The sequence below is a fragment of the Nannobrachium achirus genome (genome assembly GCF_963921795.1).
Source record: "Nannobrachium achirus genome assembly, chromosome: 7".
NCBI classification, from domain to species: domain Eukaryota; kingdom Metazoa; phylum Chordata; class Actinopteri; order Myctophiformes; family Myctophidae; genus Nannobrachium; species Nannobrachium achirus.
This window is the reverse complement of record NC_137816.1, coordinates 39,628,298-39,643,297: the sequence shown is the minus strand read 5'-3', so window position 1 is coordinate 39,643,297 and position 15,000 is coordinate 39,628,298. Positions and strand designations below refer to the sequence as shown.

The 15,000-nt window shown below is 44.0% G+C and overlaps 2 protein-coding genes across 2 annotated transcripts in view; both read left to right on the top strand.

Moving 5' to 3' along the window:
• acsf3 (acyl-CoA synthetase family member 3) overlaps window positions 1-458 on the top strand; it is a 45,527-nt gene extending 45,069 nt beyond the window's left edge. Inside the window, exon 9 of the mRNA XM_080729998.1 lies at window positions 1-458. This exon is cut by the window's left edge and continues 1,153 nt beyond it. The gene's annotated coding sequence lies outside the window, so the exon portion shown is untranslated.
• Window positions 459-1,273: 815 nt separating this feature from the next.
• The window catches only part of cdh15 (cadherin 15, type 1, M-cadherin (myotubule)), a gene marked incomplete at both ends in the record, with an annotated part of 56,220 nt that continues 42,493 nt past the window's right edge, over window positions 1,274-15,000 (top strand). The window contains 2 exons of the mRNA XM_080730221.1: window positions 1,274-1,381; window positions 2,059-2,153. Coding sequence (XP_080586347.1) covers window positions 1,274-1,381; window positions 2,059-2,153 — 203 coding nt within the window. The remainder of the gene's footprint in view (window positions 1,382-2,058; window positions 2,154-15,000) is intronic.

Genomic DNA, 15,000 nt, shown 5'->3' with positions numbered 1-15,000 from the left:
TTAACCACTTGTCTTGAACCCTAACATCCATATTCTGAGAACATTAGCCAAAAATAGCAGATCTATTGTGAGCTTGTAGATCAGCTATTTTCGGCAAAGAGTATTGACGGTTCAAGTGGTTAAATATCTGAAAACACAAATTGACATGAATCCAAAATACACTGATGATTGTGCTGTCAAACGATGAAACTATATGGAATCTCTGAAAAGGTTGTGTATTACTATACCTGTGAGGCTGCTTAATCTCTCTCTCAGCTAAGGGGTCCTTGGCCTGAAAACGTTGAAGACCCCTGGGTTATGGTATCCATAGCAATAAGTGCCATCAGGTCTCCCAGAACTCAGAAGTTGGGCGTATGCAGAGAAACAATGAGTATACACTGTTTTGTTTTTATTAATTGTGTTCCTACCAATGCACTCAAAATGGTTAATGCAGCAGAATAAAAAGAATATATATTTCATATATCTTTGTTGATTGATATTTTGAAGTTTTGCATCCCATCAAAACCTTTCTTGTGTTGTGTGGCTGTATCAATGCGAGTGAATGCGCATGCATGTGCATTGCAGCTGTGGGTACACAGGTGTGCAGAGAGCCTGAAGGCAGATTCTGCTAGATGGAAGCAACACCACAGCTGGATGCTCCACTCTCCATCTGACGGGCTTCTCACCGCCCATCCCTGTTCGGCCTCATTTCTGGTCCGTCCCCGTTACAATAACCCATGTCTGTCTTCCCCACAAGGTCTGGGCAGATGGAAGAGGGACTGCCGGGACCTGCCAGACCAAGCGAATTATCCCGGGGAACGAGACCTGGCATGCCGCCACTAAGCGATTTAAACTTCATTTGCACCATGCCTTACCGTCCCTATTTTGGGCATGTCATTAGAAACAGTGTCATCGAAACAATGCAGATATAAGTGGTTAAAATGCACACTGTAGCTGGATTTTTTTAATCCGTATTCGGATCTCAAGCGGCATCGCATCAGTCAGGCGTAAATCGCAATGTCGGAGACAAAAGCAGAGGAATCCGTTACGAGCGAAACACTGTCGAGATAAACAGTCATGATGAGCAGCTTGAGAGAACGGAACGATGGAGAGCGAGAGAGAGAGAGAAACACAAGTGCAATCCCCCAGCCAATACCTCCTACTGTCCACACAGACACACACACACGCACACACACACACACACACACACACACACACATCTCTCCTCCACCCACAGTCACCAGAGACCTGATTAAGAGAGCAGAGCTATCGATCTGTGGGCTGGCAGGCCAGGATGGATGAGCAGGCTGGGTTGCAGGAGCACCAGAGGACAGGCTCCATCCCCCGCCACCCACACCAGAGCTGGGAACGGGGCCAGTGGTGGACAAAGTGCACAACCCAGGTACCTGATTCAAAATATAAATACTCCTTGTCAAATATTACTTGACTGCAAGTGAAAGTTACTCTGTCAAAATTGCAAGTACTGGAGTGCTTGCTTTTCAAAATGCAGCTTGAGTAGTTAATTCATGAAATTACAATATTTGCCTTGGTAAAGTACAGATACTCTTAAGTACAGTACTCAAGTAAATGTATTTCATTACTGTCCACCACTGAACAGGGCACACTGCAAAATCCCAAGTTGTTAATTGAACTTTAACAACTTTTAAAAATGGACCCATTTTTCCGTGCAAGGGCACGGCGGGGCCAGGGAATCTGGGGGGCCGCGAGGCAAGGTGGGGCGCCACAAATGGAAGCCGTAGCCGTGGCAGGGAAGAGGTTTGGAAACGGAAAGCTGAAGCCAGTGGAGCACTGGGGGCACGGCCGAGGATAGGTGGTCATGAGTCGAGAGAGGCCGCTAGTTAGGAGGCTTGGCAGGATGACATGATAACAGGGTCAAGGCTGCACTCAGATGGGGGGGGCTGAGGTAAAGGGGTTTGAGTGCTCGTGCGCATGGGGGGGCGGCGGGGGTACGTGGGGAGGGTGGATGGGTATTCCCAGGACTCTAGCTTGATGGAGTACTCGTGCCCTTGAACTACTTCCACCTCTCTCGTTCCCTCTCCCTCTCTCTTTCCCGCACAGACACATGCACTGCCGCTCTGCCTGGTGTTTGTTGGAGCGTGGTGGAAGAGGGTTGTCTGCAGATGGCTGCTTATTGGGCCCCAGGGTCCTGGAGGGTGGGTTATGGGGGACACCAGGGGAGACTGCGTATACGCGTGAGAGATGGCGCCCGGGGAGAAGGGCGAGGGGTCTGAACAAACTGGTAATGTTTCACCGTGATAACAAAGGGATATCTCACCTACAGTAATGTTCTTGTGCGCTTTGAAGGTAAAAAGGTGACGTCATCCGTTTTAGCCCGCCGTGACTTTACATTCCGGCAGCAAAGTCATGGATGATTTCCACTTTTCAGACTGCTTCATGTAAGAAAAGTCAGTTGTTTTTGAGTGCTAACCGTGCCAATATGTGACTTTGTGTGTGGGGAAAATAAGTATTTGATTACATAGAATAGCGAAAATTTCAGAATGGAGAAGTCTGCAATTTTCCCTTGTATGATTGGACAATATACAGATCCATCTAAAAGAATATATACTCTAGTCTGGTCTATATTGTGTAAAAGTTCATTTTCTTCTGAAATAAGATAACAATTTTTAAACTTTCATATATTCTACATTGCGCATGCAGTGAAATATTCAAAACCTTTTTTGTTTAAATTCTTGAATATCAAAATTCCATATCTCAAAATATTACACAAGACCACTGAAAACAAGGATTTATAATATAGAAATGTCAACCTTAGGAAGTCATAGTTGCTTGAAGTCCAGTGTGAAGTTTCCACAGTCAGTAATGATTTGGGATGATGATTTTTACACAATATTCTACTTTTTTTTAGATGGATCTGTAATGGATTAGAGCAGGGGTCTTCAACAAGGGGTCCGGGACCCCTAGGGGGTCCTCAGAGTTACTACAGGGGTCCTCCAAATCTTTGTATGATAGAAGCTTTTTTTTCTCCTTTTCTAATAACCACTTGAACCCTAGCATCCATATTCTGAGAACCGTAGCCAAAAATAGCAGATCTACAAGCTCGCTGCGAGGCGTTGTGAGCTTGTAGATCGTCTATTTTCGGCAAAGAGGTTTCGTATAGAGAGGAAAAGAGCAGACTAAGTACTGAGAGAAAGATCAAGTTTTGACGGTTCAAGTGGTTAAATATCTGGAAACACACATTGACATGAATCCAAAATATACCGATGATTGTGCCGTCAAACGATGAAAATATATGGTATCTATGGGTTGTGGGGGTCCCGGCTTCATCTCTCTCTCGACTAAGGGGTCCTTGGACTGAAAACGTTGAAGACCCCTGGATTAGAGAATTGGTCAAGCTTCACATGACATCACAATATAGAATATAAATAGTTACGACGGAATTCTTCAGGAAGGTAATGTTTGGTGTAAAGTGTGAAGTGAGCCCGCCTTGTACACAAGTAGGCCATACCCTACTTGTGCGCCCTTATTGGCTGTTAATGATGGCGTTGCCAGAAATGCTGGTCCCTGATTGGGCTACGGGCTTAAACACACATGGCTACCTACCTACAGTACCTACCTACATACGCAGCCGAACGCAGTACTTGCACGCTCTGCTGACGCAAGTAATTAGTGTGATATTTCAAAGACAAACTGTAGATGTTTTCTAAGACCTTTTTAAAACCACTTTCAACATGGTGTCCCTATTTTGGATGTGTCATTATAGGTGAAGATTTTGCAAATGCAAAGATCTTGAAAATGGCTGATCTACAATGTGACATGTGAGCTTGTGGATCGTCTATTTTATCATTGTTCGTATGGCATAACCACCCAAGTGGTTCACTGTGGATCGGGTTAAATGTATGATGTGTAACTTTTCTCTGCACTTTATATTCTGTGCTTCTCGTCTTTCTTTCACACTCTTCTCACATGAAAGCTCTCTTGATTCTAGCTGAGTGAAAACTAACTTCCTTACATTTACTCAGCATAATGAGCAGGTCTGAGTCGTCCCACTGATTGAGGCACAGCGAGACAGAGATCAGTTACCAGACCATTCATTTGTTTGATGGAATTGTTTCAATGGCAGTGACATGAGTCGCACGTCCGACTATTCTTTATTCTATCATGAGCATTTACGTTATAACAATAACATACATGTGTTTTCATTGCAGTGCATAGACCGATTGCAATTAGCCAGTGGCTAGCTGGTGGAGCTGAGAGGAGAGTGGAATGATGGCTGGATGACAGGCCAGGCTCTTCAGCCCCAGGGACACCCTGAGTACAGGCACACATACACATCAATGAGCCCAAACCCACACTAGGTCAGTGCGTGTGTGTGTGTGTGTGTGTGTGTGTGTGTGTGCGTGCGTGCGTGCATGCACGGGCAGTCGGGCACGCCTGCATATCGTCAGTGTCGGGCAGAAACCTTGTATCTCCAAGTTTCAAATTAGTATGTTTTTCGTAACAGCCCTGCATCATAGATTGAAAATAGCAGATCTACAAGGTGCGATGCGAGGCGTTGGGTGCTTGTAGATTGGCTATTTTCACTATTTTAAATTGCTAAAAGTAAGGTTTTGGACATACAAGGTTTTCACCAGACAACCAGGATATCGTTGTTGTCGGGTGAAAACCTTGTATGTCCAAAACCGTTCGTTTTACATTTATCATTTTAAAAATGATTAAAACTAGTGAAAACCAAAAAGAAAAAAAAAGGCAATCTACAAGCACACAATGCCTCGCAGTGCGACGGCCTTGTATGGTGAAGCAGGGCTTTACTTTACAAAAAAACATACACATTTGAAACTTGGAGATACAAGGTTTCTGCCTGACGTTATGTGTGTTACTGGTGCCAGTAGATCCAAGATGTTTACATGGAGCTCATGTTTATTCTGCAGCTAGCTGTACCGTGCTGGCTCAGCCTTAGGCTTGGTTCCCATTAAACTCCTCCTGACTGTTCCTGTAGCTCTCTTTCTCTCTCTGTCTCTCTTAATACACGCTTCATCCCATGTACTGTAGCTTGTAGATCGGTTATTTTATTTTAGGCAAGCAACACTGTCATTAACTAGAAAAGCAGTTCCTGCAGAAATCTTTTACTCTGCTTAAAGTAGGTGTCTCTTTTTGAGCGGTGCCTGCCGCTCCAATGTTTGACCGAGTGTGTATGTCTGTATGTCCATATGTATCAGCACGGCCTGCAATACCACTGGGTGACCTACCTCCAAGTAGCCTAAGGCACCGGTCAATTCACACTGGGTGTGATTATTTTTGATGTGATTGCTGGAGCTAGTCTGGTTTCTGCACGTGCACGGTGGTGCGATGATAATCTACTCTGTACACCACTGTGTGCGTCTGCATTTGGGCTCCACTTGAAACTTTTTTGGAACACAAGCATGAGTTCAAATAAATAATGGGATCAATACCGAATTATCATGATCTCGCTCTCATAACTTGGCCCGCGCGGCGATGAGGAGAGACAAGGTCATGGGAGAATAAATAGCAGGCGGACTAGCTAATGATCTATCATTCTGGACAAGCGGCTGCACCCGGGAGCGGGCCGGCTGACAAGATCATTAATAAAAGCTGCAGGGAGAGTGATCGATCGGCTTGATGGATGATCAGAGCCACAAATACTATAAAACACCTGGATGTCAGGCCCCGTCCCTCTGAAGAGGAGAGGAGCGGGAGGAAGGGGCGGGCCAGCCTGGCGGGACAGCCTGTCTTCAAATCAAGACCCCAATAGAACTACGAAGTTTGACAGAATTTACACATCCTACCTGGTTCACGTTTTTTCCCCCCATTCTGAATTCCCATAGACTTTTTTCACATTGCGTCATATAAGAACTGTGTTCCAAACATAAACAAATGATCTCAGCGGTTTGACTCATATGGATATATGAAGAATCAACTGATGGTGAGAAAACGCTAATGTTACTGTCGCAGAATTACATTTTCGCCAGAAACAAACTGTATCAAATATTAGTGACTGACTCTCACAAACCATACAGAGCGACCTCCCCGACAATATCGCGGAGACCGTTTGTTTATTTTTGGACCACAATGCCTATATGAGACGATTTTAAGATGACACAATGTTATTCTCCATAGAGAAATTACTTCCGCGAACCGGGGAATGAACGAGTGACGTCATGACTTTGTTACTCTATAGAGATCGGTGAGAGAGAGAGAGAGAGAGAGAGAGAGAGAGAGAGAGAGTCACCCAAAATGTATTGGGTTGTGTGTGTGTGTGTGTGTGTGTGTGTGTGTGTGTGTGTGTGTGTGTGTGTGTGTGTGTGTGTGTGTGTGTGTGTGTGTGTGTGTACGTGTACACGCGCGCGCGCCTGTACGTGTGTGCTTGCACGTGTGGTGTACAGCAGTGGTTCTCAACCTGTGGGTCGGGACCCCCAGGGGGGTCCCCAAATTATTTTGGGGGGTCCCCAGATGATTAACCTAATTTGCAACATTGTTTTCTCACTCAACAGTAGACAAACCAACATAAAGTTTAAGTGTATAGGGTTTCTGCACATTTATAAAGTGACAATTTAAGGACTTTTTAATACCTCTAAAATGACACATTAAATATTGGCCAAATTGTCAAATATTAGAGGCACAAATTGGGAAAATAGCAGAATAGCAGAAAATAGCCCCTCTACATGCTCACAACGCGAGGCGTTGTGAGCATGTAGAGCGGCTATTTTCACAATATAGAACCGTGTCATACAAAATGTAATGCCTCAACTCTTATTGCTCATCAGGGTGGGGTGGTCCCCAGTTAAATATGATTATTTTGGGGGTCGCAGCCTGAAAAGGTTGAGAACCACTGCAATAGAGATCAGTGAGAGAGAGAGAGAAACACTGCACTGTCACCCAAAATGTATTCTGTGTGCTTGCGTGCGTGCGCGTGTGTGTGTGTGCTGTAGTACGCGTGTGCTTGCACGTGTGGTGTACAGTGTAGGAGCCCCCAGTGTGAGAGCATCAGTGTAATTTAAGGACGATGAGGCAGTCAGCAGGTGTGCCCACTGTACAGCGCTACACTGGGGTGTAATGGGAGGTATTTATTATTGACCCGCTCACTTCACAGCCTTACTGAGATGATCAGTGGAGATATCCCCATGCCTCTGAATGCTGTCTCTCTCTCTCTCTCTTTAGCTCCCCTCTTTCTTGCTCTTTCTTTCTCTTTGTCCATCTCTCTCTCTCTCCACAGTTGTTCTACCGTTGTTTCCTGTTGAGATTGGCAGATTTCACCCAGGTTTTTTCCTCTCACTCACTCAGCAACGAAATAAAAAGAAAATAAACAAAGATAAAAAATAAAAGCAGCAGGCAGTGATCACCCCAGGATGTGCACTGCAATGTAGTTTCAAATGCACTGCTTTGTTGAGAGTAAAAAAGAAAAAAGACCTGTTTCACATGTGTGATCTAGGCAGGTTGCCCCAGGAAATGTGCCAATCTCAACAGGAAACAACGGTAGCCCTATGTGTACAGTTACAGTACAGTATCTCTCTCATCTACACTCGAAACACTTCACTCGAGCGCGCACGCACACACACACACACACACACACACACACGCACGCACGCACGCACACACACACACACACACACACACACACACACACACACACACACACACACACACACACACATGGGTGCCTTACTCAGCACTTGATCTAGATTCCTAATCTTCCCCAAGAAAGAGAGAGAGAGAAGGAGAATGAGTTCAGAGAGAGTGTAGTCGCCTTGCATGGCTGCGCGTATCAATATCTGTACATTGATCTGGCCTTGCCTCTCCTCCGCCATCCGTCCAGATATAGATTGGTTTTCCCAGCAGATATCTGAGACCAGCATCTGACTGATGGGCGGTATGTATGTAGGCTATTGAACCAGCGGGGTGTCCTGTCCTGTCCTGTCCTGTCCTGTCCTGTCCTGTCCTGGATGCCACAGCACTGTGTTAAAGCCTGTTTTATGCTCCGCCGTACAACGGTAAAACAGCAGATGTACAAGCTCACAACGCACCGTGCACACGCTCAGGTTGTGCGACAACACCGTCATATGCCGAAGTTCAGGTTGCAGGCATCAGCACTGGCAGCCAGGTAGCACGTACAGTACATCAGGACAGTGGTTCCCAACCTTTTCAGGCCGCGACCCCCAAAATAATATATTTTAGCTGGGGACCCCCACACCCTGATGAGCACTAAGGGTTGAGGCATTACATTTTGTATATTGCGGTTCTATTGTGAAAATAGCATATCTACATGCTCACAACGCCTCATATTATGAGGCATAGTGAGCATGTAGATCTGCTATTTTCACAATTTCAGCCTCTAATATTTGACAATTTGGCCAATGTTTAATTTGTCATTTTAGGTGTATTAAAAAGTCCTTAAATTGTCACTTTAGAAATGTGCAGATACCGACACTTCAACTTTATGTTGGTTTGTTTACTGTTGAGAGAAAAAACTATGTTGCATATTAAGTTAATCATATTTGGGGACCCGACCCACAGGTTGAGAACTCCTGCATTAGGACATAGTCTTCAGGCATGGTTATTGGCTATACACTGTCTCAATTAGTATGCGTGTGTTTGTGTGCGTGTGCGTGTGCGTGTGTGTGCGTGTCTGTCAGTGTGCTGACCATAAATCAGACACCCCGGGCCTGGGGATCTCCTGGCTCCTGCCTCCATGTGTAATTACAAAGCTGACATTTAAACAGAAGCAACCATATTTCACTCCCTGCCAGCATTAGACCCAGAGTGGTCTACAGATGGAGTAAAAGTTTTCAGGAAGAAAAAAAAGAAAAAGAGAGAGAGAGAGAGAGAGAGAGAGTAGGAGAAAAATCAATAAGAGGTAAAATGCATTCTAATGCCTTGTTAATGGACCCGCATATTAATTATTCAACGGTGGCCATTTTATCTGCTCATTAAAGTGGCAGCTCGGTGGAGAAATATGCAGCATTGTTCTGCTCTGCTGCTTGCAGGGTTATTACCAGCATGTCCTCTCCGCTCTCTAACACTGCTTACACAGCGCCGGACACAATGTTCACAGCATTCGTGTTCTTGTTGTTGAGCTGATTCGTCCATTGTTGTCTTTTGTCTTACATGAAGATCAATATCCATGTGTCACTACTGTCTTTAAGTGTCCATCTATCGAGAGCGCAATCGAGAAAACAATTTTAAAGACTACTACAGTGGCTCTCAAACTTGGGGTTGGGACCCCAAGTGGGGGTCCACAAATTATTTTGTGGGGTCCCCAGATGATTAGCTTAATGTAAAAGAAATGTCTCACTCAACGGTAAACAAACCAACATAAGTGTATACAGGGTATCTGCACATTTATAAAGTGACAATTTAAGGATTGTCAAGACTGTTTTAATACCAAACTGGCCAAACTGTCAAATATTAAGTAAGCAAGAGGCGACATTGTGAAAATAGCAGATCTACATGTTCACAACGCCTCGCAGTGCGAGGCGTTGTGAGCATGTAGATCTGCTATTTTCACAACATTTATCTGTGGAACCGAGTCACATTAAATGTAATACCTACAAATAATCCCAGGGCTTGTTTCCATTAAAGATGAAGTGCCATGATTTTTTTTCCTCCCTAAAACATGATTATCAGGTATTATGACTATACTAGAAGGAAGATCTTTTCCAAAAAAGTGTACAGAAAGAGTTGAAATGAGGTTTTTATGTGGCCACACCCACCAGTTCATTAAGTATGGCTGGTTGTCATGGTGGGTGGTAACCCAGCTGAAGTTAGCCACACCCACAGTGTAGCGTGAATGGTAAAAGGGGAGGGGATGATTATGTAATGTCATTTTATCTGTGTTTTTGGATCAGCACTTTTGACCCACAAGGTGTCAGCCTCCAGGAAGAATCCCCAAATACAAAGAGAATACATACTTGCTCATAACAACCACACCAGGGGGCCTAATGAAGTACTGTCAACATCCTAGACACATGAAAAACAGAAAAAGTACAAAACTATGGCACCGCCTCTTTAAGGTCCTGTGTATTCAATTTATAGCGACACGTAAAGACAAACAATAATATACGGTAATATGCAAAAATATCATATATACAAAAAGTTAAGGAATAGTAATAAAAAGAAAGATATGTGCAGTAAACAGTTGGGGGGGGGGGGCAGTCATTTCCTGGTGATTTTTTTTTTTTCTACAGGGGCCAGTTACAAATTGCAGCCACCTGTAGGTACTCTTTTAGAGCGGTTTTGAAGGCGGGTAAGGAGTCACACTTTTTCATGACTGTTGGTAGGCATTCCACATTCTGGTGGCATAGCAGTAGAACAGCTTTGATCCCAATTTTGTGCCAATGATGTGCCCATGATCTGTATCCATAATTAACTGTCATTAGCAAATATGTGACTGGAATCTGGAAACATCAGTACAACACGTGCTGTACTTGTAATCCGATGCTATGATTTAGGCTGTATGAAGGTCAGAATATCATTGACTCTAAAATGCTTGAACACTTCATGCTTGCAGCTGGGGGTAATTTCACAATCTCTGACAAAGCATGCCATTTGAGCTAATCCAAATAAGAACAACGAAGCTAGTTATATTATTATAGAATAAATGCTTCCATGTGTGTGTACAGTTTCTCAAAATTATTATTATATAATAATATAATGAAATACTTTAGTTATACCTTTGATATACTTTCCATAATTCCTTAATGTATAAGGTAACAATTGTACTTGGACAAGTAATTTCATGCTTATTTTTTCCCCATTGCACAATGCACATAATTGTATCTGTATAGATCATTATTGGTCACATATTATTTGTACATGACGCTGCATACAGTATAAGTACACTGTATATAACTCTGTACACTGTATATACTATCTCTTTCTTATTCTTTTCTGTTTTGGCGGAGATTGTAAGTAAGTAAGTACATTTTATTCATAAAGCACCTTTCGAAACAAAGTTACAAAGCGCTGTACAATGGACAAAAGTATACACATTGTATTATCACTATTTTGCTCACCTTATCATTGTAAATATGAATTAGACCAGCCCATTTTCAGCTCCGCAACATCATATTTATGCCTTCTCTAGTTCTTAATTTTAGTGGTTTCTTTCTTCTATCTTTGGTCTACAGATCCATCCCACTGTTTGGGTATAAAGATTTGACAAGTGATGTACAGTCAAATATTTCAAGCTGTCCATCATGTGCGTTGGGTCATTTACCTCCAGGACAATACGCATGTCAGATGTCTATATAGATCAGTGATTCTCAACCTTTTCAGGCCGCGACCCCCAAAATAATCATATTTTAACTGGGGACCCCCCACCCTGACGAGCACTAAGAGTTGAGGCATTACATTTTGTATGACACGGTTCTATATTCGCAATGCGAGGTGTTGTGAGCATGTAGATCTGCTATTTTCACAATTTCTGCCTCTAATATTTGACAATTTGTTGGTTTGTTTACTGTTGAGTGAGGAAACAATGTTGCACATTAAGTTAATCATCTGGGGACCGCCTCAAAATAATTCGGGGACCCCCCTGGGGGTCCCGAGACTCCCGACCCACAGGTTGAGAACCACTGGTCTACGGTATATAGATAACCAAAGAAACATTCCTTGCATTCTTTAACGTTCTTTCTCCAATAAAATAATTGTCAATTTTACTGTGGAACAAAACTGAATGCTCGGACTCAGAACTAGTGTAGGGCATAGACACTGTGGATGAGGCTGGAGGCGGGTGGAGGGAGGGCTACTATTAGCAGTGCGTGCGTGGAGTTGGGAGAAGGAGGTGAGGTGGGATTTGTTAGAGGGGGGAAAAATTAAAATTCCTCTTTGGCCTGCTGTCAACCTGCGTATGCTGGCTGCTCAGAGGAGCTGCGTGACAGGATTCCTAATGACACTGCAGCAGCCATTGCCACAAATTGCTTTGACTTGATTTATTTCTCCTTCTTTTACCACCACCGTTCCTCCTCCCTCCCTCCTTCAGACACTGCCATTCAAGCATTCAGTCTCTGGCGAGCGCACGCACGCACGCACGCACACACACACACACACACACACACACACACACACACACACACACACACACACACACACACACACACGCAGCAATGTCTCCTCTTCAGCACCATGCCAGTGGCAGAGAACATCTGTCTTTGGGTCCCCCTGCCACACAGTGTTACAGTCAGTGTAGGTCGCTCAGTCGAGTGGCCGGTCTGGAAACGGCCTGTGGGGCAGAGCAAACCACAGCTGACTGGGGGATGGGGCGTCTGAGCGTTAACTTGTCCCCAGGTCCATCCTGCTTGCCTGCACCCACACCACCACCATGCCCTTTCTGATTAGGACTGGCTCTGAAATAAAACTATTTCATAACCAGTAAGACTCTCATTTTTGATTACCATAGTATACCGGTAGTCAATCACAGTTGCCCATGCACTGTGATTGGTAGAGTGTGACAGCTGGTCAAACTTTTTCATGTTAAGGATTTAAATTAACATGTACAGTATTTGGCCGCAGACCCTCATCTTAAAATATTTCGGCTTTCCATTTTAAATCTCTCTCATTATATCTTTTCCTGCAAGATATGTTTTTAACTGTAACTTCTGTTAACCGCAGCACTTCCGCCACTTCCGGTGTCTACAGGTTCATGCCATTCACATCGCATATTGTGGCCAGGGTGAAAATGTGGGAACCACTGCTAGAGGGTTTAAGTGGTTAAAATCAGCATCAAATAAAGTGGATGTTCCCACTCTTCCATTTTGTCTTTGTAGTCGCATAAATAAGTGCTACTCTAGATCAAATGAGTTGGAGCCTATTTATCTTGCTGCTTAGTTGGAATGGAAGCTGGGGTGGCTCAGTGGTAAAGTGCATCCGGCTTTGTCAAGCGTCTGCATGAATACAATCGGCCCATTCGGGGGGGTGAACTGTCACTGCATCACTCTTTTTTGTCACTTTTTAACTGCAACAAAGGTTAGTGGAAAACACTCTGAATCCTGGCAGGGGCAGAGTATTGATGATGTTTTAACTCTGGCAGTTAATAGACTAGTTATTATGCCAATATGCCACGCCTTTAGAATCAAGTCGTCATTAATGTGACAATATGACACACCCCTAGAATCAACATGCTGAAATGTCCACCCTCTGGTTTACACTGATTCCAATCACAACTGCCCTTTTTATTTGTTCACTTTGATAGCCCATGTGTTTGGAATTTCCAAGTTATAACTTAATTGCAATGTAAATAATTGTTAATATGTGGCAGTATATACAGATACACACACACACACACACACACACACACACACACACACACACACACACACACACACACACACACACAAATCTGGCAAGTACAGACAGCAAACACTGATGTCCTCTGCATTGTTGTTCAACTTTCCCTCTTTCTCTCTCTCGCCTTGTCGTTCGGATGAGCTCTGTTGATTCGATTTGACGTTTTGGTTGTGTTGTTCTGTTTTAATTTGTGATCCACGTTATTTCCACACTGTGCACTACCGTGCGCGGATATTTCTCTTTCATTCTTGCAGTGCTGTCTGCACAATCGACAGCGATGCATCCCTATATACGCTCAAACCCTGTTGTTTGGCCAGTTTTTTTAATCTGCTCACATTTAGGCTGTTTAAATTGTTTCAGTTGAGTTAAGCTCCTATTTACCTTAACCGATGTGGAATGCTATCAGAGGCAGCAGGCGCTACTCTGCCAGTCAGCCAGCAGATAGCTTGTTCATGCAGTGAAAGCCCAGATAAGGAGGTTGAGGAGGGAATACTGTTTAATCAAACAGTGAAGCACAGGGGAGGTGAGTGCAGGGAGCCAGGTGTGTTTAAAGGACATTTTGCTTCCACTTTTCTGCCTCTCTTTTTACTCGCTCTCGCTCTCTGTCGCTCTCTCTCTTACTCTGAATCTCTTTTCATTTTTCCATTTTCATTTTCTCTCTCTCTCAATCACTACATTTCTATATCACCCGCCGGTCTCTCTCTATCTCTATCACCCTCTCAGGGGTGTCGCACCAAATTCTGGGCCCTGGGTACAAGGATTTACTGTGGGCCCCCCACGAATGTACTTTAACTATTGAAAAATAGTCGTGCTGCGAGCTTGTAGATCTTGAAAAATCTAGAAAATTTGTCTTTGAATATTTTTGTCCTGATTCTATAAATGTCTTCTAAATCCTTCTAAGGTTTTTCAAAAAACCTTTTGTTTTTGTTTCTATGTCAGTGGTGCTCAAGCTTTTTCATCTGAAGGACCCCCAAAATTATATGTATTTGGCCACGGACACCCATCTCAAAATATTTAGTTCTAGGGACCCCCCAGAAGTAAAGTTTGAGTTACAAATGTTCGCTTAAAAAATACATACTGTATATTCAAAGATTTGCACACATTTTCACGACTTTTCAAAAATAGCAAATCTACAAGCTCGCAGCACGGCACTCGGTGCCGCGCTGTGAGCTTGCAGATCTGCTATTTTTCAATAGCTAAAGTATAATATAATTCCAGCCCCCTCCACCTTGGGCCCTGGTAACCCTGTCCCACTTTTCCCCCCCTTGTGACGCCCCTGCTCCTCCCCGTTCTCTCTGTGCCCTTTTCAGTGGGAGTGGGTGAGGTATTTATCATCTTTATACCTGGAGGTTTGAGGGCCATGTGTTTGGTCTGATAGATGGGCCAGCCAGTGATGTGCAGCCACCTCAGGAGACACAAACCAGACAGCTATTTAGTGGCTGAACAACAAGACACATTGCTTTTCTTTTATTGTTTTCAAACTGCCAGGATGGGTGTGTGTGGGGGAGGGGTCGAAAAACAACAACAACAAAGGAGAAGACAACAGATGTGGCCTCCTCCGCTCCGTGTCCAGAGAAGCCCACAAGGAGCTCGAGCCAGGGGTGTTGCTCCAAGTTCTGGGCCCTGGGTACAAGGATTCACTGCGGGCCGCCCATGAATGCTCTTCATAGGAGGAGGGGGTTTAACACATTTAGACTGGGAACGCATTACTACGCATTATGTTGTGCTTTCACTATTATA